The 27,627-nt window shown below is 32.7% G+C and overlaps 3 protein-coding genes across 5 annotated transcripts; all 3 read right to left on the bottom strand.

Annotated features, from left to right (window-relative positions):
• Nucleotides 1–1,496: 1,496 nt before the first annotated feature.
• On the bottom strand, nucleotides 1,497–8,520 carry LOC136348623 (arrestin domain-containing protein 3-like). Of its 2 annotated transcripts, XM_066299605.1 has the most exons (9): nucleotides 8,321–8,519; nucleotides 6,079–6,200; nucleotides 3,085–3,237; nucleotides 2,799–3,019; nucleotides 2,557–2,739; nucleotides 2,308–2,499; nucleotides 2,062–2,248; nucleotides 1,929–1,991; nucleotides 1,497–1,875 (listed from the first exon to the last, which is right to left on the bottom strand). In XM_066299605.1, the coding sequence occupies exons 2-9, from the start codon at nucleotides 6,188–6,190 to the stop codon at nucleotides 1,835–1,837; spliced, it is 1,152 nt and encodes a 383-aa protein (XP_066155702.1). In that variant the 5' UTR covers nucleotides 6,191–6,200; nucleotides 8,321–8,519; the 3' UTR covers nucleotides 1,497–1,834. The 2 variants fall into 2 exon arrangements, with proteins under 2 accessions (XP_066155702.1, XP_066155703.1); XM_066299606.1 differs by lacking the exon at nucleotides 6,079–6,200 and having other exon boundaries at nucleotides 8,321–8,520.
• Nucleotides 8,521–10,535: 2,015 nt separating this feature from the next.
• LOC136348622 (27 kDa glycoprotein-like) lies at nucleotides 10,536–15,730 on the bottom strand. Its single transcript, XM_066299604.1, has 5 exons — nucleotides 15,406–15,730; nucleotides 14,531–14,751; nucleotides 11,602–11,878; nucleotides 11,390–11,543; nucleotides 10,536–11,001 (listed from the first exon to the last, which is right to left on the bottom strand). Exons 1-5 carry the CDS (start codon nucleotides 15,452–15,454, stop codon nucleotides 10,761–10,763), a joined length of 942 nt encoding a protein of 313 aa, XP_066155701.1. The 5' UTR covers nucleotides 15,455–15,730; the 3' UTR covers nucleotides 10,536–10,760.
• Nucleotides 15,731–16,899: 1,169 nt separating this feature from the next.
• On the bottom strand, nucleotides 16,900–27,596 carry LOC136348600 (uncharacterized). Of its 2 annotated transcripts, none has more exons than XM_066299540.1 (5): nucleotides 27,453–27,596; nucleotides 25,602–26,006; nucleotides 24,838–25,519; nucleotides 24,352–24,572; nucleotides 16,900–22,313 (listed from the first exon to the last, which is right to left on the bottom strand). In XM_066299540.1, exons 2-5 carry the CDS (start codon nucleotides 25,965–25,967, stop codon nucleotides 22,170–22,172), a joined length of 1,413 nt encoding a protein of 470 aa, XP_066155637.1. In that variant the 5' UTR covers nucleotides 25,968–26,006; nucleotides 27,453–27,596; the 3' UTR covers nucleotides 16,900–22,169. The 2 variants fall into 2 exon arrangements, with proteins under 2 accessions (XP_066155637.1, XP_066155639.1); XM_066299542.1 differs by lacking the exon at nucleotides 27,453–27,596 and adding an exon at nucleotides 26,793–27,376.
• Between the last annotated feature and the right edge of the window lie 31 nt (nucleotides 27,597–27,627).

Below are 27,627 nucleotides of genomic sequence, written 5' to 3'. Positions count from 1 at the left end.
ATATAAGTATAAGTAGACGTTAATTAATTTTAGATGAATTTTACATTGTTTTTATGTAGTTTTATTTAAATGGTAATATAAAGGATGTGGAGTGACTCGATGGTTATAGACTAAGGGTGAGTTCCTTAATAAATTTCGAGTCGAAAATGTCTAAAGAACTTATTACGGAGACATATTTTTAATGAAAAAAATGGTACGCCACTGACTTATACCCGCATTCTCATGACTTCATTTTGTTGGTTTTTAGTTATTCTAAAGATATATGTTATTTCCAACGATAAAGGCTATAAACCAATTGTTCTTTCGGCCCTTGTGCCGAATGAACTACTCTCAGTTTTCCTGAATGCCCAAGAAATGCACGTTACGATCGTCCATTAGTCTCTCGTATACGTACAGAGATTGCCTGTTATTAGTCTCATCATGGGGGTTGCTATTCCTCTTGGTATTGAAATGATTCTTTTACAAAATCTAATTTGAAGACCCGACTTTGCCAGATGTATTAAAAACACATCATCACTTATGTCGAGGTCAACCCTTGTGACTATAACTGAGTAAAACTGTGATACCTGATAAACTGAATTGGCTTTTTGTATGGGTGTAGTGATCTCAACATCTAATTTGTATAATGTAACAATTTCATCTTTGTGTTTTAGTTATTGATTGAATTTTTTTTAGTATTTTATGAATTTAATAGCCTCGGTTGTTGTTTCCCGATTTTGGGGCCGATCCAGCGCTAGTCTTTTTTCCTCGTCGATTAGGGTTGCGGCAGTAACAGGGGTAGAGTTAAACTTCCTACCCCTTTTCCTTACTTAGTGGCTTTAAAAGCTATCCTGGGTGGAAGGTTTGGTCCAGTTGGGACCCTTGCGAACACAAGCCTGCGAAGTTACATTCTTCTTTTCAAAAGACTCCTGTATTTATCGCCAAAGCGACGAGATGTTTAGTACGAATTCCTCGAATTCTTTTGTAGTTTTATGAGCCCGAAGCGATAAAAAGTTTTATAGAGTCTCTAAGGCACATTTTATCCACACCAATGTTCCTACAAGACTCGAGATAATATTATTAAATCTTATATTTTTGAAAGAAGTGAAAAAAGCGTGAATGAGCCTCATCTACCTATAGAAATGATAATATATAAGGTTATTCAAATTCACGACTAACCATTGGAATGTCGAAAACCGTAGGAAGTACAAGGTTTAACTGAGTTTGTATTGATGATAGCTGGGTCAATCTTGCGCATTTCTCAGACCAATAAAAGACTGCTTTTTTAGTATTCCCAGTTGCTTCCAGAAACATTCAAGAAAACGATATTCATATGTATTTTATTCCAAACTTGCGCGCGCTTTCAACGCGTTCCGTCCCTCAGGCACCTGCAATCAGCATGCGGTAAAGCATCACTTTCCGCACTTGTTAGGTAAATAACTATTTTGCAAGCACTTGAACTTCTGAATAAATCTGTCTACATTTTTAATGCTTTGGTGTTTAGGAACAAAACACAGTTTTACGAAAACACTGTTTAATAATATTCAGGTAAACATTTATGTAAAATATATATGCAATATAAATATTTTCAACTATAAAACGCGATCTAAATTTCTAAAAAAAATAATAAAAATTAAGTAAGTAGAAAGCAAGATTTTGTAAGATATTTTTGGTTTCCTGAACTATATTTATTCCAAATGAACAATGACGATGAGATTATTAACGAGTTTAACCAATTATGTGACAAAATTCAAAGAATTCTTCGTAAAATAGCTATAGCAAAGAAAATCACTAACACCTTAATAGAAAACAACCGATCATAACTCTGACAAAAATGCGACCAACAACAATTTCCTCATTTGGATGGCCATTTTAAACTATCATAAGATGGTGGAGCTAGAAAAAAAATTGTTAGAAACCCCTATTATTTCAAGTCATATTAAACTTACGCGGTTCAAAGTTTTCCTGACTGGTTTGCTGGTTTGATCCGGAGAATTGCTGTTCTTTCGGATCTGTAAAAACATAAGTATAAGGACGAACAAAAACAATCTACTTTATCGCAATAAAAGAGAATCAATTCACCCAAGAGGGGAGCACTTGGTCGCGTATCGGGCCCACCAACCCAACCCACTGAAGGATACATTCCGCCCTCTGACTGCGTCCCTGGACTAAATGAAGATTGGCCAGAAGCAGCCAAAGGAATATGTCCTAAACTCGGATATATTTTGACTTCCAAATTCTGATGCACTGAAGGTAAATGAGCCACGATCTAATATAATATATCTGTAGTTAGGTTCCTAGTTGAACTAATAGGGTAGAAGTACCAACTTTGTATTCATAATTCACAGAGAACAAGGCGCACTGAGTAAAATTGGGCAGGCACACATTGGGAGGTAATGTCACTTTAAAAATATACGTATTTTCTCCATGAGCCCCCAATCCCACGTCTTTGAGACTAACGAAAGTGTTTTGTTCCACTTTGTCATCCTTCTCAGGATCAGTAACCTTAAAACTTAGTTTCTGAAATATCAACAAACATGTCAATGTTCATCAAAATAAAAAACCAAAACGGTGCACCTGTAATAACTCCAAAGTTACATTTTCCACGTTGGTATTCGATAAGTTACTAAGATGAGCTGTGACATCTATCTGTTCTCCGGGAATTAAGGTTTTTTTAGGCAACTGTACATCCATAGTGATGGGGCCTTGCGCACAGCACCAACAACAAACTGTCTTTTCGTCTGAGTAATTGGTAGATTGCTATAAAAATCGAATAATAGCCCTGACTTGTTCTACCTTGACACCCATGCACTACTTACAAGATCCTCAGGTCTAGCAATAAAGTTCAAATCAATAGGAGAGTTTACTACTAATATAAACTCATCGGAATAATCGAAAGCCATTTTTCTATCTACCGTTGCTTTCAGTTTGTAAGACACAGATCCCTTTTGAGATTGGTAGGTACCTGGTATGTTTTGCTGTAGAATTATTTGAAATGGATACATGTGTTGGCCAGCATGGAGACTTGTGCTTGCGTTTTCTATGGGAGGGGAAATTTCCTGATTAAAGAAAACCATTTTAAACTCTACCTTTAGATTTATTTACGATCACCATAGAGCCATTGTTTAATCTCAAATACGTCTCTGTCTCCAGTAAACTGAGTATCCCTCGATCTTTGAGTGCGTTCTTGGCTGTCGTAGTATGACTCCGTTCCCATCCATTCTGTGCGTTCTTTGCATGTTAGAGTAAGCCTAACACCTGCAATTTTTAATGAATTGTAACTAAAGTTCAATATTTAAATTAACTCAGGTATAAATTCTCACAGTACATATAATTATACGAGCTGCTGTATTTAGAATTGTGAAATTAAGAACATGCACACGAGGTCACACGGGATTCTCTGACTTAGTGGAAGTCTATGATCCGAGTGCTACTGAAAAAAAGTCGAAATATGGGTATTCATCGGAGCTATTAGAGTACGAGCGGGAGGGCTCTAAAAGTTAAACATTCGAAGTACGTGGAAACAGCACCAGTTCTTGTTAATGACTTGCTAATCCGACGGCAAAATTCCAAGTTAAATTTCCTCAAATCGAAATCGATATAAACACTAGTATTCTCAACACAGACGAAACGTGACATACTGAAGGTCCCGAATACATTATGATCTTTTACCCGTTGAAAAAATTACTAAAAATACACAGAGAAGGCAGATTGTTTTGAAGTCAAGAAGTAGCTTCTATTCCTTCCCTTATATAGAACTTTTCTGACTCTCTCTTAAAAGATTTGGCGAAAGAGAGTGTATGTGTTCCATAACTTTTATAAGTTTTCCAAAATTTGGAAACTTGCAATCACATTTCCTTCCTTTCTGTCAATTATCAGAACCATGCTTATTATACTCCTATCTTGAATCGCAGGAAAGGGCGAACTTTATAGACAACTTTGTCAACTCATAGATGCATTTGCTTACTCGGAGTCTCAAAACTACGAGTAGGTTTCTGGAGATTACTGGAGCGCACCTCTGTGACAATAGATTCGAAGATTTTATTTTACGGTTCTATTAGTTTTAAAAATTCTAAAATTCTCTGTTTGCGAGAAAACTATTTGAGATAATAACACAACGCCGGTACGAAGTCACGAAACAGAAATTACATCTGTGTCGCGCAACCGGTAGAAAATGAAAATGTACAGAAATCGAGGATGTTTTCATCTCATTATGTCAGTGACAATAAATAAATAATAAATTGTTTTTGTAGTTACACAAAAAAATTATGTTGTTTTAATTTCCACGATCAGTTATAAAAAGTAAAATTCTTTGCATGGAACGACGTAACTTCACTAAATATGAAAAGTATTCTCGTAAGGATTGTGAAACACAAACCATTGCAAACCTTCAAAGGGTTTTGAAAAGTGTCACTTTAAATATTATAACCAGAAAAAAAAAAGATTATTGACATATGTATGTATGCAGTAGTGGTCATAATTATAGCAATTTTTAAAAATTTTAAATTAAATGTATCTATTCGGCTGAACCCAACATACGTTTTTATATTATTTATCTTCCACAACCGTTGATGTTTAAAATGCATCCAAGTAAAATATCAACAATTCCTATAAAAAAACTATCAAAACATATTTTTTCAATACCGAACAAAAATATAGCAACTCTTGGAATTTTAAAATTTCACTTGATTTACAGACTTGTGTGTTTTATATTCTAAATTAAATCGACGATTTCCATTATGCGTCGAGGTAAAACACTCTCATTAGAGATCAGGAAAATTATCATTGAGCGGTATAAAGTGCACAAGTCAATTGTATCTAGAATTATTTACAAATTCAGACAAACAGGAAGTGAAGCAGCTGTAAAAAATTCAGGACGCACAAGGAAAACTACAAAAAGAACTGATAAATGGATAATTCGAATGTGTCAAAAAAATCCATTTCTATCATCCATTCATATAAAATCACATTTAGAGGAAACGGGCCTAGCTCATATCAGTTCCAAGACCATAAGAAGATTAGTGGAAAATGGATTATTTGGTGGGCGACCAGCAAAAAAACCATTGCTGTCTAAGAAGAACGTGAAAGTCCGACTTCAGTTCGCGCAGAATTACCAACACTGGACATCTGAACAGTGGAAATTGGTAGTTTTCAGCGATTAGTCCGAATTTAACTTATTTAAAAGTGATGGCCCATCATACGTTAGACGACCCAAAGGCGCAAAGTTGCAAAAAATGTTTGTTTTACCAACCGTAAAACATGGAGGAGGTTCTATTATGGTTTAGGGTTGTTTCTCTAGATATGGTATGAGTCCGCTTCACAAAATAGAAGGTTGCATGGATCGGTTTATGTACAGAGATATCCTCAGGAATCATTTACAACCATATCTTAAAGAAATCATGCCACTAAGAAGCATTTTCCAACAAGATAATGACCCCAAACATAAATCGAAACTTATTTCAGAATGGTTTAGAGAAGAAAGGATAGAAGTTCTTGCTTGGCCATCGCAATCTCCGGATCTGAATCCCATAGAAAATTTGTGGGAATATGTGGACAATAAAATTCGGAATAATACATATTCCAATTTACAGGATTTACTTCAGGCACTTCAAGAAGCCTGGAAGAGTATTGATAACAATTACATCAACAATTTAATAAATTCAATGCCACGAAGATGTGCAGAAGTTATTCAGCAGCGAGGATATTATACAAAATATTAATTATTGAACAATTCTTTTGTAATTTGTTCAAGTTTTATTACTCTTTATAATTATTTTGGAAAAGTTGCTATATTTTTGTCCAGGTCGAAATGAATATATTTTTTTATTTTTGTATACAAATTATTATTGTTTTATTGTTATATACTTCTATCATCAACAGTCATTGTAGAATCATATTTTCAAAACCTATTTTGAATTTAGGCCTTTAAGTCTAAATTATTTGAAATTAAGAAAAGGTGCTATAATTTTGACCACTACTGTATATTCAATTGAATTTAAGGAATGCAAAAGTTCCAGTCAGTTATAGGGGCGACGGGATCAATTCAAAATAGTTTGAATTAATCACATTAATTATCCTTAATCAAAATTAATTCCTTACCTCTCAAAGAAGTTTCCGAATCCAAATCTATTAATACTTTGCCTTGAATTGCTGTTCCAGGGAAATATTGTCCATTGTAGTTATCCAGCATCAGTTTGCATTGTTGAGGCATATTTTTGTAACTGAAATATGTCACTAATATGCTTGAAACAAACTTTGAAACTATTTTATTTGTACAGGATATTGGAATAAAAAAATAGGCGACCATCAATCGTTATTTGGAAAATAATATTTTCAAATCTTTTAAAATTTGAAGCGTCGCTCATTAAAATGAAAATTGGCTTCGAAATTATGATAAAAATTCATTTATTGCACCCCTCAATCTCCACCCCTGTAGTATTATTGAGTATATTTGATCAGATGCTTTTATTAATTTTAGAGGTAGGTGTAGCAAGAACTTGTTGAATATAGTCGAAAAATGCCAATAAGATAAAAAGTTTGTTTTTTCTTTTCCTTTTCCATATATTGCGGTTTAATGCGAATAATGCAAAAATCGTAGGAATTTACCTGATCAAAAAATATTTTCAACACTGTTAATATGTAAATATTTAGATATTGGCTGCGCAGAGTTATTAAAAAGTCTTAATATGTCTTAATATAAAAAAAGCAAGCTGTAGTAATCAAGAAGTTTAATATTCGATTATATCTAATTCCGCGTGATTCATTAAAGTTTTAACTGGCGTTGCCAAATTTATCATTTCTCCCCAAATGTCGGAACCTTTTCAAATGAGATACCATACGGGGCTCTAATCTAATATTTTTTGTATGGCATCCTCTATGACAATATACAAGGTTTTTCGGAATAGTGGTGATTAAAAATTGAATTGCATAGCGACTTTACACTTCAAAAACCGACGACTATAAACCCAAAGCCAAAAAAGCCAAAAAAAATTTTTTTATATGTTACAAATAAATTTTGGCTTACGTCAATTTTGCGTTTTGTTACACGAGTTATCCCTGCGATATGACTATCGATTTAGAGCTTACCTACCACGACGGCAGCGGTGAATTCATGAGACTACTTTTATACCTAGGCCTAAGAGTAGCAGTTTATGGAAATGTTCCGGGGTAAATTATGTTGTACTTTAAGACCGCTTGAAAAAAAATTATTACATCCAGTAGAAACAGCAAATTAGTGGGAGTTGTTTGTGTTCCGCCCAGCAACTTGCCATATTGCAAACATGTACGTAGATTTCCGTTAAAAAATTTTATATAATATTATTATTGTTTACAGTGTTATCTTTATCATGAGTCATAACAGTTCTCTTTCCATAGGATTTTTAAATCGGGGCACAATTTATGTAGCACATTAAAAAGTCTGTTCTGCAGAGCGTGACCGTTCCGGGGAAATCTGTAGCCCGACAAATCTCTATTGATAGGTGTCAACGCGATGTCGCGATCGTTTTATCACCGATTTGTGATTATTGGATTTTATATATCCTTTTCTGACCCTTTAGGGAAGCTTACTCGCCATTTAAAACGATTAGTTCACGTGCTTTGCTTCACTTATTGTTTCTACTCTAAGTAAACAATAAGTAAAATAACATAAGAATAAAAATTAATAAAGTGAATTAGCTTCACCCCGAATTAACTATTAGAAAGTTTAATTCATGTAAACAAAATAGGCCATTAATGGTTTACTTTAATGCACGATTCTATTACATGCAGCCGAATGTGAACAAAATAAAAAATACGATATTGCTGTGTATAAATAGGATATAAGCCATTCAGTTTTTTTCACTTATATTTGTGCTTTATGGCTGTTACAGTCAACAAGTTTAAAATTTTGAATTAAATTACTGGACCACTTCAGTGAAATGCTTATGAAGGGAGCGTTCTGTTCACGCGTTATTATCTAAATTTTCTTTCAAACTAAAATAGTAATAATTTTATTTACGTTAAATCTAAATTTACACTTGCTTCAAGAGCCGGGATCAATACTAAAAAAAGTATCGTAGCTACTTTATGTATTAACGAGAGATAACCTCGACTCGCTCATTTCGTTCACGCGATAAACTGTTTAAATTATTAACCACCGTCATTAACTTAGGTTAAATAGCTATTTTTCAGATTTGTTTAGTTCTAAATTTCATCCTCACTAAGGGTTATTAAAACCTACTCCAATGTTACGCCACTGACTTGCAAATAAGCGATGTCGATGTGGTGCATGCGCTCAGCTTCATGAGTGTGCGTGTTTGGCTGGTGTCTGTCTATAACCTAAAATACATCGAAACCTACTTACCGTTGTTATTAGGAATAGCAAAATATACAAATAATAAACACTAGCAAACTGCACAGAAACTATATTAATCTTATTAAGCACTCAATTATACAGTGAGGAAAATTTTTTTTTATCACCGTGCGCGTAAGCATTAAATCTTGGGAGCTCCCGTTGCGCGATTTCATTCATCGAATTGTAAGCGAAGATATATTCGAAGTCAGAGGTGTGCTGGTAATATTTTTAGAAGGCCGAATACTTTAACATTAATGGATTCTATAGTGTATTAGATCATCAACCATTATTAGGTTGTAGTGCAGTGTATTTTAAATTATATAATTTAAATTTTGGCATTTCAGAAAGAATTTTTCATGTATTTATTACATATATTTGAAATACGAATAAAAAAGGTGAAAACTTGAGCTTCTGATTTAATAAAATAATAAGGAAACTGTAAAAACATTAACAATCTTGCAATTTCATGTTGTTTTTTTTTGTAGAAATTATGGACTTAACAAAAAAAATGACCTAAAGAATATGGTCCTCTCCCTTCCTTAGGCATACCAACCAAAACCCCATTCGCAGAAGGGTATTCTACTGTAGAACCTCAAATGGCACTATTGATCGATATACACCACATTTGTCATAGTTTTCAATTGTGATTTTCAGCATGAAATTCTGTTGAAAATTTAAATCACTTTTTAAATAATAAACCGATGTAATCCACAAATTTTAAAGTAGGTAGAAGCTAGACAAATTGGGATGAAGTTTGACGTGGCTACGTGTAAAACCTTTCCATTTTAAATTTATGAAATTTGCATCAACGGCCACCCATTCCCTATTCAGTATCATTTTTTCGTTTGTTAGACTAATGGGCTCTGCCTTTACAAAATACAGATTGTAAGTCTTTTTATGTTTTGGTACCAATATTGGTTAATGGAATATTCAATTGAATGTTAGCGCGGTGGCAAACAAAATATTTGTAATGTGAACCTGCACTTTTAAAAATTACAAATTCTCGACAATTTGGCGAAGAACAATTTTACCTGTAGGATTACGACATAACGCTTAAGGCTATTGTTCAGCATAGAACTAAATTAATTACATCACATACATATATTATTCAGCCCTCGAAGTTGTTAAGTTGTAACAGACCGAGACAATACGCTGAATTACTGATAAGTAGATATACGATCAAACTTACTTCATTTCTGTTTTACCTCATTAAATTTTAAAAGAACATAAAAATAGTAAGAGGATCAAAATATACATATGTTGAAACGGGAATAGTTCAAATATTTTTTAGCAATGATTAGTATTTTAATCAAATGTTACAACGTATATACGATTTCTACTGCATTGAACTATAAAAAAATATATAAAATATCGATTCAATTTTTTAAGTGATATCGAAGAAACATTATTGTGAAATTCTACATTATACATTAAAATGAAATAGTAAACAAATATTTAAAAGTAGTAAAAAACTCAAAGTAAAAATCTCTAGTCCTGAGGAAAAATGAGTAATGGCAACACCTTAAGCCCTCTACAGGACCAGAATATCCTTAGCATGCGTATGTAGATTTTACTATTTCTTTGATGTGTTAAAAATTACAAATTAAACAAATTATTAAGAGGTTTTATTGAGTTTTCATATTTCCCAGCAATATTTCGATTGTTCGTTGACCGCTTGGTGGCGAAAATTTCCTCGCAGTGAACTTCGTTAATATACGTACAAATATATTAATTAAAAACACAAGGTATTTAATGACATAAGAGATTCTTGAGTAGTATTGTTTAAAAACATATCCACCTTTTTCATTCTTTAACCAATTTCTCTCCTCGAAATTTAAAGTTTGTCGAGAAACAAAATGTTTAGAGACTGTCGAATCGTTATTATCGTTCGGTCTATGATTGTTACCTTTGCAAAAGGCAAGTTGTAAAGTATATTGTACGTTTTCGTACCCATAAGTATTCTTATAATGGATCGCATAACTTAATTTTCTCAGATTAAAAAAAAAGACAACCACCGAAATTACTGTAATGGTTTGGTGGACTTCCAAATTTGATATACGTGGATTGTTCTAAACAAAATCAATAAACAGTGCTGTTATTAACATTTTGATTGTGAAATTGTTTGCTACACTGCCATTTATTGTTAAGAGCATTGCCGGATAGCCTCCTAGACCACCAAATTCAAATTCCAGTGTTTGTGGATCAAAAATAACAGCCCCAAATGTAAATATGTATTAAACTTTATTAATTTATAAAAACCAAAAGCTTTTGTAATACTATGTCTAATATCACAAGGACAAAATTGTTAATATTTAAATCTACTTATACATGGAGGTTGCAGCATTGACCTCAGCATTTTTCTCTTATGCAGTAAACACTTTCATGACAGGAACATCTCTTAAGTCACCGGCTCAAAATGAAATTCTCGCGACATTATTACTAATATATACTAAAACCTAAACACCACTGCAACTGCAATACATAGAGAAACTAAGGAACTAAAATGGTGGGCCGCAGAACTCCCTTCCTTCTTCAAGGTATTAGCATCAGTCTTTAGAACTGCACTTTCCTCGTCACAAAGCAATTGCCTCCTGACAAATTTAAAAGTAGCATCCACAATGTTAGCAGGAGTAGTATCTGAACATTGCTCTAGCTGGACTTTTATGCAGTTGCGGAATGAATCAAAGTCTCTGAAATTTAAACCATATTACAACTACACTCACAATACTGATAAACATATCTGCAAGATATTATATATAGGTTTCTGGAGCTTAACCATAACGATTTCAGTAACCATTAAAGAAATAAGGTCGGTTAAGTTAGGACATAATTGCATAATTGGGAGTTTGAGAATATATCATTTCAAAATTGAGAAAATGTCGATTTCTTTTACAGAGATTAGCAAAAAACTTAAATTTTTCAACATTTAAAACGGAATAATCTCGCACTCCAAATTGGGCAATTTTGTCCCAGTTTAACCAAACTCGTATATTTTATGGTTACCGAACTCCTCCTGGTTGAGCTCCAAAAAAGACACCCTGCAAAAAAATTTTAGATGATGTTAGGTGGGTCACTTACTCGCAACCATGATCTTTAAACAAGACTGTGAACAAATTGATGCCAGAGATGTCGTCGGTTTCAGGAATTCTTTCTCCAAAGGTTGAATTCGCACAGGTTTTGATTTCCTCTTGTTTTTCTCTAAGACACTCTAATCCGCCTTCAGCAACAAACACTATTCGAAAATCAAAAATTCATTTTCAACACAATTCGTTCTAAGCCGAAACACTTACATGCCAGTCGATCTCCATCCTTATGACAGACAAATTCCTGCAACTCCTGTACAATGTCCAAGGTCTTGTTGAATGAACCTTCTTCTTGCTGATTGAGGCATGTTCGCACTGTTTCGGAGGCAGTATCGAAACATTTGTATACGTTGGGCCACTTATTGCAATATTTAGCGAAGACTTCATCCATTGATCCCGTCTTCTTAGCTTCTTCCAGTTCAGTTTGAATTTCACTGCTATTGAGGTATAAGGAGAGACAGTTCTTGATTTCTTCTTGTTGGCTCTAGGATATTTGATGGTAAATAGTAATCTAGCTTAATCAACGCCCCACTTTACAATTTCTCGCTTAATGCGAGTTTTTTTTTCAATTAACATCCATTATTTGTGTTAAAGTTATGAAATCCAGTACATGAGTACGTATCTTATGCAACACTTTCACTATGCAATTTATTCAGATACATTTCTCGTAAAAACCTGTATGTCTTAAGAGATATCACTTTTCACCTTTTTATATCTTAATGAAAGTCAATTTAGTTATAAATATTTCGGCATCATTACGCAGCTTAGAACAAGTATTGTCAAATAAACCAAAAATTTTCAGTAAATGGTTTGGACCAGGTTTTCTAAATAAGAACACCCTCAATCAAATCAATGAATATGAGAATAATTATTACGAAAAGGCAAGTTTTAACAAAGCAATTTTTTTTAAATTTATTTTTATAATTAATATTTTTTAAATTATTTTAATAATTATTAATTATTTAAAAGATAAACCATTCCGTTTAAAGGAACCTGAAGAAAATGATAAACAAAAGCAGGGTCAAAAATATAATAATTTGCTAGAGTTTTCTAAGCCCTCCAAGAAATAAGAAACGCACAATTACATTGGCAAATCTCATATCTTAGACCTTAATAAGACTTATGGCTTCATTTACCTCAAATAGCATATAACAACGTTTAGGTTAATTACCACTAATTACTAAATATTTGTAGAGTAATTACACATTAGTTTTCTAAGCCATTGGATGAGTGTGGTAAACTTTCAATTAAATAATATAAATGTAAAAACAGTGTTCTTACCATGCGCCCGGCCTTAATTGGGACCTTATTATTTACCTATCAGCATTTCTCATATTTTTAAGTCGCTACGTTGCGTAAAAATTGTTAACAATAATCCAAAAGTTTAGATTTATGAATTTGTGATATCCAATCAAAGGTGACAGAAAATTATTCATTGCATAAAATGATAATTAATTGAAAAAGTTTAAATATCTGAAAAACGACTAAAGGTTCATACAAAAATATTTAATTTTTTATATTCACAAAAAGTGTTTCACTTCTGTAAAAATATACAGCTTGATCTTATTAAATGAACAAAATTAACTTTTAAATCGAACGTATTAACTATGATAATTCGCTCAATTTGATAACAAATCTTCTATTTGAACGAATATATTAAACTCTGCTAATTTCGTAGCACCGATAAAAACAATTTTAAAATAGCCATTAATGCAAAAACAAGTCCGGAAAATGGCATCATGAGATTATTTGAATCAGTACAATAAAATTTGGGTGAAAAATTATTTAAAATATCTTGTTTAGACGCTATTGATGGTCAAGTTCTTAACAAAAAGCACCATGTTCTTTGCTATGATATATCTGGAGAATGTTTCAGTGGATTTCAGTGAAGCCCATTCTGTAGTTATTTATTAGTACAGGGATTATTTTCACACAAAATTCATATCTATTCGCAAAGTACAAGTGATAAGTTCTTACTTCTCTTCGTATAAAATTGACCAAAACTTTTTATTGGGTGGCTGCATCGTATTGATTTTCTTTCTGGCGAATACTAGCCCTTTCTTTAATTTTTCTATCTCTTGGAAGTTTCTCGTATGGTTAATAACATTTCATGATGAAAAAAATAATTTTCTTTTCTCATACCAAATTCCAATTTGCCATTACTTTGATAATAACTATCGATATTTGTTGATATGAACGCTGATGTCTCTTATGGGAAATGTGGTAAGTTTCTTTTGAGATCAATAATTCCATTCTGTGATGAAGATATGACCGATATGGTTGAAATATAGTTAGGAAAAAGTTACCGAAGTGATGATAAATTGGTCTTCTATATGAGAAAAGAATTTTTTTTCAGCGTAAAATGTTAACTGTACGAGAAATTTCTAAGAGATAGAAAAGTTGAAAAAAGGGCTAATGTACCATCTGGAAAAAATTAATATGATGCAGCCAACCAGTGTAACGTTCTGGTCATTTTTGTACGAAGATGGCTAAGAATTAACTACTTGCTTATTGAGAATAGACATGAATGTTGCATATCAAAAATCCCTGTATTAATGAATAAATGCACAATGGATTTCAGTGAAATCTACTCTCCAGATATAGCAAAAAATACATTTTTTTAAAGAAATTTGACCATCAATAACGTTTTGGGACACTTTTTTCAAATAATTTTTAAACCAAATCTTAATGTATTGACCCAAATAATTTCATGACGCCATTTTTGACGTGCATTGTTTGGGACACATTGTATAAATAATCATCCTCTTTATAGTATCTGGTAGCAGTAGTTAGCATTAGATTAAGGATATTTTAATTATCGTTAAACTGGTGTTATCTCTATTTGGATAATACCTTATAAATCGTGGTTACAACTTTGTTATGCGTGTTCCCTGTCTAATCTTTTAGAACATACATTACAGACATGTAGACACACCTTGATTTCTACATAGAAGTTTTCTATGAGTCAAGGTTCGTGGAAACGGCAAATAAAACCTACATCAGTCAGTACTGGACCCATTTCAAATTTGATAAAATTATCTACCACACTATGCGATCATCATTAAACAATTATGAGCACAATAAGGAAATGAGAAAAAAGCCATAAAAATTGATACAAGTACTAAATTGTGTCTACCTTTAAAGCATCAACACTTCCACTGGCATTTTCCTTCTGGCACTTTTCTCTCAAGACATTTTCAATCTTCTGTGGGTCAATGCTCGTGTTACTTAAGTCAGGTACGTTCAAGCCGCCTTCTTCCAGCTGCTTCTTAACATCGCTGAAGTTCGAGTTATCTTGAATAGATTTCTTGATCCCGTCAAGGTCGAGATTGTTTGATATTTGACCAAGGACAAACCCTATGATAAAAACAAGGGAAAGTACTAAAATAATCCTTTGGAAACACAGGTGGTATATCTATCAAAATATAATGTATACGCACCTAACAGTTTTTTTGAGTTGTGCTAATTATTGAACTACCATCTCTGTTGACGAGAAAAGCTAGTTAAAAATGTATGTCGGTAATTAAATTCTAAAATTGCCTGAAAAATGCTAAACCTTCAACTTTGGCCCGTGGAATTGTTTTTTCCTACGACAACTGATCACATTTGAGTATAGATAATATATAGGCGTCAGGTACCTTGCCCCTTAGTGATAATGATCATTAATAAATCAGTTAATTTGTAACTTGAATTTTTGACAATGGACGAGCAAAGTCCAAAATTCGTATCGGACAAAGCATGCAGTAAAAATGACCGCAAAATAGGTACTTATTATATTTTACAAAAATCGATAGCGCGCATAAGTGAAAGTTTGAACTTATTAAAACATATAAATATAATATTATAGTCGCAAAATAGTTTATATCAACTTATATTAATTCAAAAATGTTAAACTAATAAATAAGTACATGGAAGTAGTTAACTAAAACTTTTCCTGCTTACACGAGGTATCTATCATATTCTCGTTTTAAATGCACGCACTCTTTAAAAGTACTTAAAGAATCTTCTTACCGACACAAAGAAGCATGAGACATCCCAAGCAATTTTGATTTCTTGCCATTTTTAATGAAAAAAAGTTACTATCACTAGAGCACTTCACCACACAACGTGTCTCTTATCTCGGCCGCTAATGACTATCTAGGTGCTAGCTTGGGAAGTTCGGGTCAATGATGAACGGAATTATTAAACAGATAAAGTTAGAAATTTGCGATAAAATGCTTCTACAAGGCGCATGTGAACCGGTTTGATTTAGAGACACCACCTCCCATGCGTATGGTGTGCAGGGGCACTAATTACTGTGGGAGATGGAAGATTATTGTTGAACTGAATTGTACTCTGCAATAGGTACTTTGCATAGTGTGCGTATCCCTTCTACAAAACTGGTCACGCTGCAGACGATAGCCGAACATAATTGTGCACAAACTAGGAAAAAAAGAACGTGTGATATGCCCCATGCACTTCATGTTCTTGATGTTGATGACCTAGAATAGGAAATCTTGCGTAATTGTGTTATCCGTTCGGAATATTTTTATTCTTTCTGAGTGTATTATTATATAAGTTTATATTATTTATGTTCTTATTCTCATTTGAGAGAAATGATTTAGGTGGGTACATGGAATTTTCTATCTCATAAGAATCTAATGCAATACACAGAATTTTTGCAGTATGCAAGATAGAATGTACGGCTATATTGCACGTTGTGCATATATTTCGTTACATTTATGAAGGATTTTAAAATTCATATTAACATTAGTTGACAAGGGCTCAGTTCTTCAGGTACAGGTTATTCAAAAATTTTAATTGAATTTTTTAACACTTTTGAGTAATAAGACAGAGTTCTGACGAAATTTATATACCGAGAAGTTTCAATGATACGAAACTCAAATAATGAGTCTTGTTTACCCATATTATGCATACTGTAACATACCTAAATTTAAACAGTTCTAATTTTTTCGGAACTTTTTGTACATAATTTTTGAATAAAAGAACTTATTCACCATAACATATAAACTAATGTTATTAATAAAAGGGCATATTGGCTTATTGTAGCCGATTACTTAAGTAAACTGAAACATATTACGTCCATTGTTTCATTTAAAACTCTTGAGTTAATATAATTTTTTTATCAATCTGGCACTGCCATTTTTCCTACATTTTTAAAGGGAATAAATCCGAGACCGTTAATCGATTTTTTTTCTTTGTATCATCGTTCATCAGAATTGTTTACGAAATACTTACTACCCAAATATGGAATACCCTGTACTGCCTGATTGACTACAAATCAGTGCACATGTTATATAAAGTTTTTGAAAATACCAAACTACAACAAAAGATAATTCGAAGGATTCCTCGCTGATGAAAATTCTGAAATTCGAAAATTTTCCGAACAAAGGTGTATCAGAGAGAACGAAAAATTCTGACACAAAATCACTAGTTTCGAAGCGCTTAATCTCCTCATCGACAATATCACTAACTCGGGGTTGACAACGTTCAGTCAAAAACAAATTTATGTAGAAAAATCACATTTTATTAAGTAAAATCGCCTTAAAAATTACGCTTTGTACATTCACCTTCATATTATAATTAGAAAACGAAGAGACAATATTTTAGGCGATGTCTAGTAGCTCAACATAAGTGATCTGCATTACAATTCAACCGAAGATGATTGTGAACCACTCATTACAAAAACACTTAAAACTAATATATACATCCTAAAAACATAAATTTACGTCTATTTATATTAGGTTCGGCTTCTTCTGTAATACGGTCGTCCGCACTAAGAGCAATTATTGCAAAGTATATTATATTATAATGTAAAAATACAGATACTACCCGGCATCCCTTTGATCTAAAAAAACCTTAAAGCTACAATTAATTTAATATAATCAGTCAAATTCAATAGTTATTTACGTAGTTGATTGAGAGTGTTGGTTATTTTTTATAATCGACCGTAAAGGTTCGTTATGCAAATTATTACAATTTTTAAAATATGGTAGAGTTCACTTTCATGCAATGACAACAGGTCGCTGCATTAATTTCGATATTTTATTATTGTGTCAAATTGAAGGTTTAAAACGAACAACAAAGAGTCGAAATAAATACAGTAAACATCCTTGCACCTTTGAAAACTTATAATGGGTGGTCATTAAAAAAAAAAGCCGCGTGACACGCTGTTAATCGCAACTAACAACTGATGCATAACTAAGTTTTTTTTAACGATCACCCTTCTTTAGGAATCATATCCTGGGAATAAAAATCTAACTTCTAATAACCAGGATCACAGGGTCAAAATTACAGTGAAGTATGTTAATAGTGTTACAGATATAAGAACAAGGGGAACTGTTATATAAAATTAATAGTATATTGGCTTTAAACGCGTTGAACAACTGAGCTTTTCATAATCGATTTTAATTTGTTACAGTAAAACAATTCTATCTAAATCGTTATTCTATTGATTTGATTTATTCCTTCGATTGAATCGTCTTTCCGACCTTTTGGTATATTCCGTAACCAATATTGGTTACTAAACAGAATTATGCGTAACTACTTATTTAAGAATATATTACTGCTACATATTGATTTACCATTTAATCGAGAATAGAAATGTCAATACGCTTCAAAAGTTGAGATTTAAATCATCCCGATTTCTTAAGAACGTTTACAACCAGTGACGACGACGGTTCGCTAAATTGAATAATGTATTCTACTTCAAAAAGCAACTGTATCACCACTTCAATAACAAAAAAGAAGGGAATAAACCCCTAAATAGAACCCCTAAAAATAAAGCAACATCATGAAAAATCTCCTGATATCTAAGTACATTTGAAGACAGAAAAGGGTGTACATGGAAGTTTACACCGAGGAGATGAAGATGACAATTAATAATTTTAGTTTTCATCTTCATCATTTCAGTATAAAATTCCGTGGAAGATTTTAAGTAATATTGACATTATTTATACTCAGGTGAATAAAAAGAGGGATCTCAAAAATTTACTAAAATATAATTTTATACGTACAATTTTTGTTTTCTTTGCCAATTTATCTGATTTTTGCAAACAAGTAGAAGACAAATTTTTCCAAATTAATCAGTATTTGTGAATAAAGCCGAATTTCTATGTAATGAACAGGGATGAACAAAATTACTTTTTAAGCGTTTAGATTAAGAACGCCCTCACGCAAAATCAATTTTTACGATGTCCCTCAAACCAAGTGTACATGAAAGTTTCATATTTTCTACACATTATATTTATAAATACTTCTGAACCTTGTCTGGTTCCGATTTATATCGGAATACATCTATCATATTATAAATCTTCGAGTAAAATTATTTCATTGATCAACCTCATAGTCATCACATGTTCCAATAAAATAAAGCGTCATAATAATTACAAAGCTATGGGCCATGCCATACTTCAATAGTCCAAAAACAGGTGATAACAGCTGCGAATGTGTTAATTTTTCCAGTTCGCGAAAAACGGAAGAATAATTTATGTAATTCAAAATAGTGTTTTCCGACTCTTACACTACAATGTTTTAAATCAACTGGCAACATCACTGTGCAAACTATTAGTAATTACTAGACTTTGTAATAGAAGTACCCCTTAAACTTGCCCGCTTCAAAAAGAAAGATAAGTACGATATGTTTAACGCTAAAGGGCCGATAAACAACTACAGTTTGCGACAATTGTAAAAAGTATATTTGTAAACAACGCGCGATTGAATTTTTTTCAAAGGGCGCCAAATAGCTTTGTTTTAGTAATAAGTTTTTCTAAAATATGTGCGTCAGGTTATCAACTCATAATAATTTTATTTTGCTAATTGATCGTATTTTTGAGTAAATAATAAACTGTCATGTAGAAAGTGCTTATTGACCATAACCTGGCAGATTCTCATCCCTTTTAATTAATTCAATCAAATGGAGGTCAAGTGGAATGTTATATGCCACGTAATGGTCAATCCTTATTTCTAAAACTATAGCAACGGTTGCGTTATATTTATTTAGTTACGGGATAAATACCTTTTAACCCTTGTAAGGCAATTAATGATTTTTTAAAAATATATAAAGTTGTACAGTCCAACTCAATTTCAAACGCAAAGGAACGGCTATTAGACCTAATTTTATTTAAAATCATAAAAGCAATGTGTTCAGAAGTGACACCCCGATAGCAGTAGATTTACATTTTTCTTCAAAAGGAAAAAACCATTAAACTAAACGGTCTTTTCCTGTTGAAACAATACACGAAAGGTGATCTTATGTCTAAAATATCCAACTGATGCTTGGTTATTTGTTCGTAATAAAAAGAAAAATTCAAGAATCCCACCTTTATAGGACAGCCTTTGGTACCTTCTTTTAAAGCATATCGTATAAATGCATATTACTCAAACTGCTGATGTGGAATCTATATTTTCTCTTCCTATTTTTACTTTTAATTATTCAGAATAGACATCTTCAGTACAGCTACCGAGGTTCGACGTGTCCTTGATCTCACATAAAGCAAATGGTCACCAATGCAACAAGGATTTTGATTAATCATTTCTAATCGAATCCAGTTAAGCAGTAAGGAACCAATCGATAATTTTTAAAAATATGAGGTAACTATACCAGGCGCAATTAATTTTGTGTATTAAACGATTTGAAATAAAAAAAACTAGAAGTTCAGATTAATCGCAGTAAGCTGTGCGCAATAGATCAGTTTTGAAAAATTAATAAAATATTGAAAAAGTTTTGCAATATGGAACCAAAAACACTTAAATCTATATTGCGTAATTGTTCGAACTAGTTATTAATATTTAACAGGAATCAAAGTTATATGGGTATTTAATGCGAATGCCTCTATTGAATTTTTGACACATAGGTAACATAATTACATCTTTGTAGTTTCAAACTTGTTATCAACGCTTTTGGAAAGAAAAAAACCATATAAAGTTTAGTATTTATGTTATCGAGTGAATTGATGGAAGCAAAAAAAATGTGCCGAAAAATAGTACTGTTTTTGGTGAAGATTCTGATAATTTCATTGAGGATAAAATCTATCATACCTGATAGCGAAGACATTTCATCAGAAACAGATGCTGAAGACAATTCTTTCAAAGGGCGAACTAGGATAGGATGAAAAAGGAAATATCCGGAACAGGACAGAAAAACAAGAAAAATTTATACTAACAGCAATAAGAAATATTACTCAGCAAAAAGAAAATCGTCAATAGAAAAAAAGTTGCTTTTCGGAAAAATTAATTAGCCACATATTAAAGTTATCAAGGTTATAAAAAGAAAAAAATCATAGAATTTATGTAAAGACAACCTATAAAGACATTGAAAAATACAAAGAAATAAACATATACATAAAAAAAGGAAGAGGAAGACAACCCCAAATACAAATAATATTATTTTTCTAAATTTTTAAACAACCGTTGCAAAATGGTAAATCTGTTGCCGAATTAAAATTAAAGGATATTAAAAGCTATATGCATCTAATTCCAATAGCAGACCATTCATTTTATACAAATCTCATTGGCGATGGAACGATAGAAAATACCGATAGGTTCAATGGCAATATTGACTTTGAACGGTAATCAAAAGAAATGTCTTCAATTCTGATTAAGCAACAAAGGACCAACTGTTTTTTCTCGAATATACATTTAATTCAATTTAATTTCATGTTTTATTTGTTAGAAAATTAGTTTTGTTAATATAATTTATTAAAAAATTAATTTCACTCATATATTCAATGGTTTGATAATAAATGATTTTTGATAAAAAAGTAAATTGGTTTTATTAAATAATTCACCAGGATTTTAATGCTGATTGGATCTTTATTGCATAACGAGGTCCAATTGCAAATATCTTTTGGACACGTCTATTATCAGGTTGCTTTTTTATGCGTTAGTTTAGTAGAAATGAGATTACTGCTGGCTGGTCTTGCATATGATGTATCAATATAATGTGAGTGGAATCGTTTCCATCCGGAAACAAGTATCATGCATTTAAACATACTCGAGGTAAAATTCTAACTAAAAAGTCTGCATGATAATTTGTTTTCGCCGACACCAGATTTTTCAACTCTTAACGTGAACATTCTTAATGATAATTAAGAATTTTTGTCAAAAAATTAACTATGTAACTATTTTCATATTCCTATGAATGAAATCGTGAAGCCAATAATCTAGGCACTGAAAATACGCAACTCGAACTTATTTTTTTAAAGTTATATTTAATCTTTAAACCTACCGTACTTATTCCCGAGCCATAAGAATAGGATTGTTTTACCAACAATTCCTCGAGACGATTATGAAGAGCTCATACGCACTCTCTGCCAACATCTACATCGTTATAATGATGGAAAACTCACCATTCGAATGAATCATTAATGCGCTTCTAGGTGATGAGGTTTAATATTACAAAATTAACATTACACTTACGCAAGCGAACGAAAGTATAAAACTTTAAAATTCTGCTACTAACTTAAGAAGTTGCGTTTATAAACATCGTCTATGTCACATTATATACACAATTATTATCACCTCTCTTGCACAGCTTTCAATAATTACATTAAATTGGACTTTGAACCCCCAAACTTCGTTTAGCTGGTTAATTATTATAAAACTGTCGGAAAGATTAAATGTGAATCAAAATTGAAACACAATTTAAAAAATCAAAATAAAAACAACGTATACACTTTCAAATAGAATCAAGACCTTGAAGAAACATATCCGACTTGTCTGTCCAATGCAATACTCCTCAAAAAAATTGTAGAACGTTACGCATACTTATTCTCTTAGTCAGCTTCGCATATAAAGGTCCTTCTTCGTTTGTTGCTCGTCGTCCTTTCAAACTCCAATTCTTTCTGTGCTAGCGCCATTTCGGCTCGTAATAATTCTTTATCTTCTTCTAAATCATCTTCATAGACTGGTCCCTTAACCTATTATAACAAAAATAATCATTGATGAGTAAGGCAATGCTATTATACACTATATACTGAAATAAGGACATAAATTTGATCATGCATTCTGAGCCCCAAAATAAGACGAAAACTGAGATAAACATATATAGAAAAGCATTTCACTTTCTATATACAGGGTGCAAACGAATCGTTTCTGAAAATGGTTTTTAAATCATATTTCCAAAATATATAGGGATGAATTAATTAAATTTACAAAGTCACCATAATTTTTTGTGCTCTTAGTGAAATTCTAAAAAAGAAATAAGCATATGTCCATGACCGGGTAGTACAAGGAGGTAGTGCGTAAAAAGTACCCAAACTTTTTGATATATTCCTTTATTAACAATTTTATGGAAAAACAACTGTCAACTTTCCCTTCTCCAACAATCCCCATCCAGGCTCTGAAGAGAGTGAGAAACCTATTGCCATATATATGCCAACAAAAGCCCCATTTTGGACCCACCAACAAAAGTTTTAACATGTGATAGCTAATGCGCTTCATAATATATATAACACAATTATGTAAACGTATGCAGACAATACTATCTTCACAACCAGTGGGAACACTTGAACTGAAATAGTACAAAACGCTGAGATGTCACTCATTTATAAAAAAGAACATTGACGTGTACCTACCAACTCTGAATCTCCAAAAAACAAATTACAAATACATAGCAGATCTTGTATTGACCAGGATATGATAAACGGTTCATGTGAGGATAACATTCAGTACATTAAAAAACAAAATACTCAAGAATCTATCTCAACCAACATTTGATATAGAACAGGCAGGCAATTGAACGTTAAAAAATAAACCAACTTAGAATAACATTATGTAAATTTAGAATACTAGTCAATCTGATAAGTAAACACACTATAATGACATTCTGAAATATAATATTTGAATGGGTACTACTGTATGGAATAATAGGCTTGGAAGATCTGCACGAAAACATGCTTAACATAATAAAACAAGTGCAAAAGTACATACTGGAAATCATATTCAAGCAAAATCTCAAATACTCACTTTCAATGCTTTATCAAACCCACCAAGTCCTTAATGTTCAACAATTACAATTTAAAATATTTATAGGATATACAAAAACAAACACAAGGAAAAATTTACAAAAATACAACATGCACATAATATATAAAATAAATTCAAAGAAAAATAGAAACATAAGGGCCCAGTAACTTATAGTAAGTCGAAGTATATAAAAAAAGTTTTGCTTTTATTCTGTTTGGAAGCTGCGCCTCGCACGCAGACAGGGGTTGTTGGAACGATAGTCGAAAATTATTATCAGTTGTAACAAACCGAAAATAGCATTGACCCGTTGTTAGGGGTCATACTGGGGACAGAGGGTAGAGTTGGAGGCCCTTGTTGGCATTTAGATGGCAAGGCTGCCATGGTCTATAGAGGTTAGGAGGGGATTGTTGGAGTAATGAAAGTTGACGGTTGACCGGAACGTGTGCACGATAAATTTATCAAACTTGTGAAGTGCTCTAGAGGTTACTTCTCTCAAAAATCGCTGAAGAATGATAGTTTTTTGATTCTGCAATCCTCAGCAAATAAAAAGAGGAATTTTCAGAATTTCACGCACTTAACATATTCATCTTCCATACATTAGTTTTCGTTCAAACTTTTAGTAGCCAGTGATTGTTATTCTCAGTTAGTTTTAACTCTAAATAGTGTACAATTTCACGACTCCAACAACCCCTACTTTTGTGTGATGTCTTATTCTCATATATAGTAAGACAAAAAATAGAAAAATAGAACATATATATTTTTTAAACGTTCAATCTATTAATATGAAACATTGGACATTCCTAATTCCTGAATAATGGTGTAAGATGTTTAAGAGGAACAGTGAATTTAGTTCAATCTGTACTAATATACTACAATTGTACTAATTTTAGTACAGGACAAGTAACAATCACGTGATTAAATTACAATATCTATTCGCCGGTCGAATATATATTTGCAAATAATGATAATAGAATGCTTATTTCAACATACCTCCTCAAACTCTGTTTGTCCATTTTTTACTTGAAAATACTGTATTATTCCGACATCGATTTCGGTTTCTTCTGCTTCCATGTCCTCTGTTTGCATATCTATATCAGAGTCGGAACCTTCACCACTCTCCACGGATCCACAGGAATCGCCATACTGCTCACATTCATCGTCGTACGAACACGAAAACTTAATTTCACCTCTTTCTAACGATTCGAGATTTTCTGTGAATAATATAAAGTACTATAGATTTCTAAAGAAAAAATGGAAATTTGTGAAGTAGTAAATATAAGAAAAATGATTGAAGAGTGATCAAAATAGAAAAAATGATCTCCACAAGATAATATGACCAGTCAATGGAAAGAAAACGACACTCATTTATGACTTTGCAAAAAAATACATATCTGATACGCAACCAAAGATAATTTTGTGAATAAGGATTGAGGGGCGGAATTCTGGAGAAACATAAACTTAACATCGGATCCTTACCTGGATTAACCATGGCTTTCCTTATAGCACTAGGATCTTTCCTTGACCACTTCTGCACTTCCTCATCCATTTTACTAATTTTAGCAGGATTCATCGCCCACAAGCATCCTTTCCTCTGTTGTCCATTCAAAGCAGGCTTCTCTATTTTCTCAAAACACTTATTCAACGATAAATTATGTCTAACCGAGTTCTTCCACCCGCTCGGCGCGGTTTTAAAGTACGGAAAATGTTTGCACATGAAATTATATATTTCCGACACAGGCAGTGAACCCGCTCTGCTATTTTTTAAAGCCATAGCTATTAAACATGAGTAACTATATGCAGGCTTTGGGTATACTTTGAAATCATTGCTATCCATAGGCTTTTGCGCTGGTGTCACTGATTTGCGCTGTATTGTTTGAGATATCATAGTGGTAGGCAATGTTCTTATAGTCATTGACCCGCCACTGACTTGAGTTATTACGGGAGTGGTCACCGAGTTCAAATTTTTTATGAGAATAGTAGAATTTGACTGAGAAGTGCGAATTGCGAGGGGCTTTAGACTGGTTTTTGCTAAAATAGGAGTAGCTTTTGAAATCGATTTTATCACAGCTGTAGTAGCCGGCTGAGGCTTCTTTTTGGCAATTGTTTCTCTACCCTCTAGACGATTCAGCAAATCTTTCTTCGCAACACTTGCATCTCCCTTTAAAAATATAAAAAAAATTATCCCACTATCCAATAACTCAAATAAAAACTGCTGTTAAAAAAAGCACTACAAAACTTACCCTAATTGAAGCAATTTTGATGGTGGCTGGCGAAAATGTTAGATGGCTCTCCCTTAAAGCTGGCGAAGGACTTCTTCCGATACTGGAAGCTAATGACATAACAGGCAAAACAGCATTTGGATTGACCATTGTGGGGCCATCATCCCCACTGAAATCTAGTATAGAGTGGTTGGAATTTGAATTGAACCACTTGGCCTCATGTGAATCGCCGAAATCTAGTGGTTCAAGACTGTTGAAATTGAATCCAGAGAAATCATTATGACCTCCCAATAGCATATCCATGTCTGACTTTATGTCAATGTCTAAGACATCAGGGAATGGCAGTGAGTCTGAGGCATTCAGAAATATATCCATAGCTGTGGTCATGATGAGTCTGACGTAGATTCTTGTGGTTATGTGGATAAGCTAAAACCAAGAGAGCTAAGAATTAATAGGTATATCTAAACCTGGAAAACCTTGGGTAGCCATAGAACACATGTGGTTTCAATTGTAGAAATAAGACAGTGGCAACAAATGTTAGATTTTATTAGAAGTTTGCCAAATTCTTAATGACTGTATTCTATGTAACTGTTTAAGGTGGCTTAAGAGGTATAGGCTAACTTTAATTGTAAAGCCAGCTTAAATGCGAATACCAGTGTTAATGTTTGACCAAGTGACTGAGATATTTTTTGACTTATTTCAAATCAACGTATTATAAAATATATAAAAAAACTTTTAAATAGAAATATTTTGGTAAAAGGTTAGTAACATCTTAATATGATATTAGACCTCAACACATTTTTAGTAGGTACTTAACATAAACAGAAAATACAGGAACTTGATTTCTCTTGAGTGCTACAGCATGTTCAGTTGCTATTTCTTTTAATTTTTTTTGCTAATTCCTGAATTATATTTCATACATATATATTTCCTTATTTTAAACCTAGATTTTATTCATAAAGTTAAAGTTAAGTAATAGGGAAGCTGCAAATTGAATAGTAACATTGCCAGTAGCTGATTAAAGAGTTGTTTAGGCCAACCTGTGTAGCCATCAAAAACAATATTGCTATAGTTTAAAACATGTTTAATGTAAGTAGGTATGACATATCTAGGCCTAGACTTAAGCTTGCGAAAACTGGTGAGTAACATAACAAGGAACAGGTTGATTATGTGCAAAATTTAGGAATTCATTATCTAATACTTGTTACTTACCCATTGAACTAGAAAGGGGATAGAAATAAAATGTGAGATATTTTAATTTAAATTTTTTAAGCTAGAGAAAGGCAGTTAATATAGATAACAAGATCCAATTTCTGATATCCAGAATAATCATTTGAGTTTTTATTGTTGTGCTACAAGATTTGAGGTTGGTTCATGCTGCCAGAAAAATGGCGGGATTTGAGGAAAAAGTCCGTGTTAAATGGGAGACGTGTGTTGTTGTGACCTTGAAGCGTATTCCCGCCAATAACACATAATATCCTAAATATAACAATTTAATGCTGTTTCAGGCCCGGAAATTTAATATTTCTGGAATGTTTCAACCGCCTTGATCCATGGGCAACGGCCCCAAACATTATAACAACGGGCTTCAGCCCAGAAGACACTTTAATGGCTCCACTACCGAGAGAGTTCCAAAAACCGGCTATTTTGAGAAAAACCCCTCGCATTTAATTATATAATTACGTGTCTGAAAGCTTAAACTTCTGGAGCCAATTTACCATAAAACTACTTAGGAAGGGCAGTTCTACCAGAAAAAAACCACCAGACAAAGGGAACGGTGGCAGAAACAGAAATTGGCCGTTTTGGATTTTTGGGTTTTTCCTAACAGAACTGGTCCTATAAGGGTATTCTAAAATAACAATATAAACTTACGATTCCCTCCTAATTAACTGTATACACCTGTCTATTTAAAATTTCCTAAAAATTAAGGTAAAATCCATTTTCAACACTGACACCAATGTACAATACAACCGAACCCGACTATTGTATACAAAAATTGCTGTTTAGACGGAGAACGACGAAGACGTTCAAATTGATTGGCTGGGAT

Source organism: Euwallacea fornicatus, chromosome 34 (assembly GCF_040115645.1).
Source record: "Euwallacea fornicatus isolate EFF26 chromosome 34, ASM4011564v1, whole genome shotgun sequence".
NCBI classification, from domain to species: domain Eukaryota; kingdom Metazoa; phylum Arthropoda; class Insecta; order Coleoptera; family Curculionidae; genus Euwallacea; species Euwallacea fornicatus.
The sequence above is the reverse complement of the archived record's forward strand: the minus strand, read 5'-3'. Positions and strand labels throughout refer to the sequence as shown.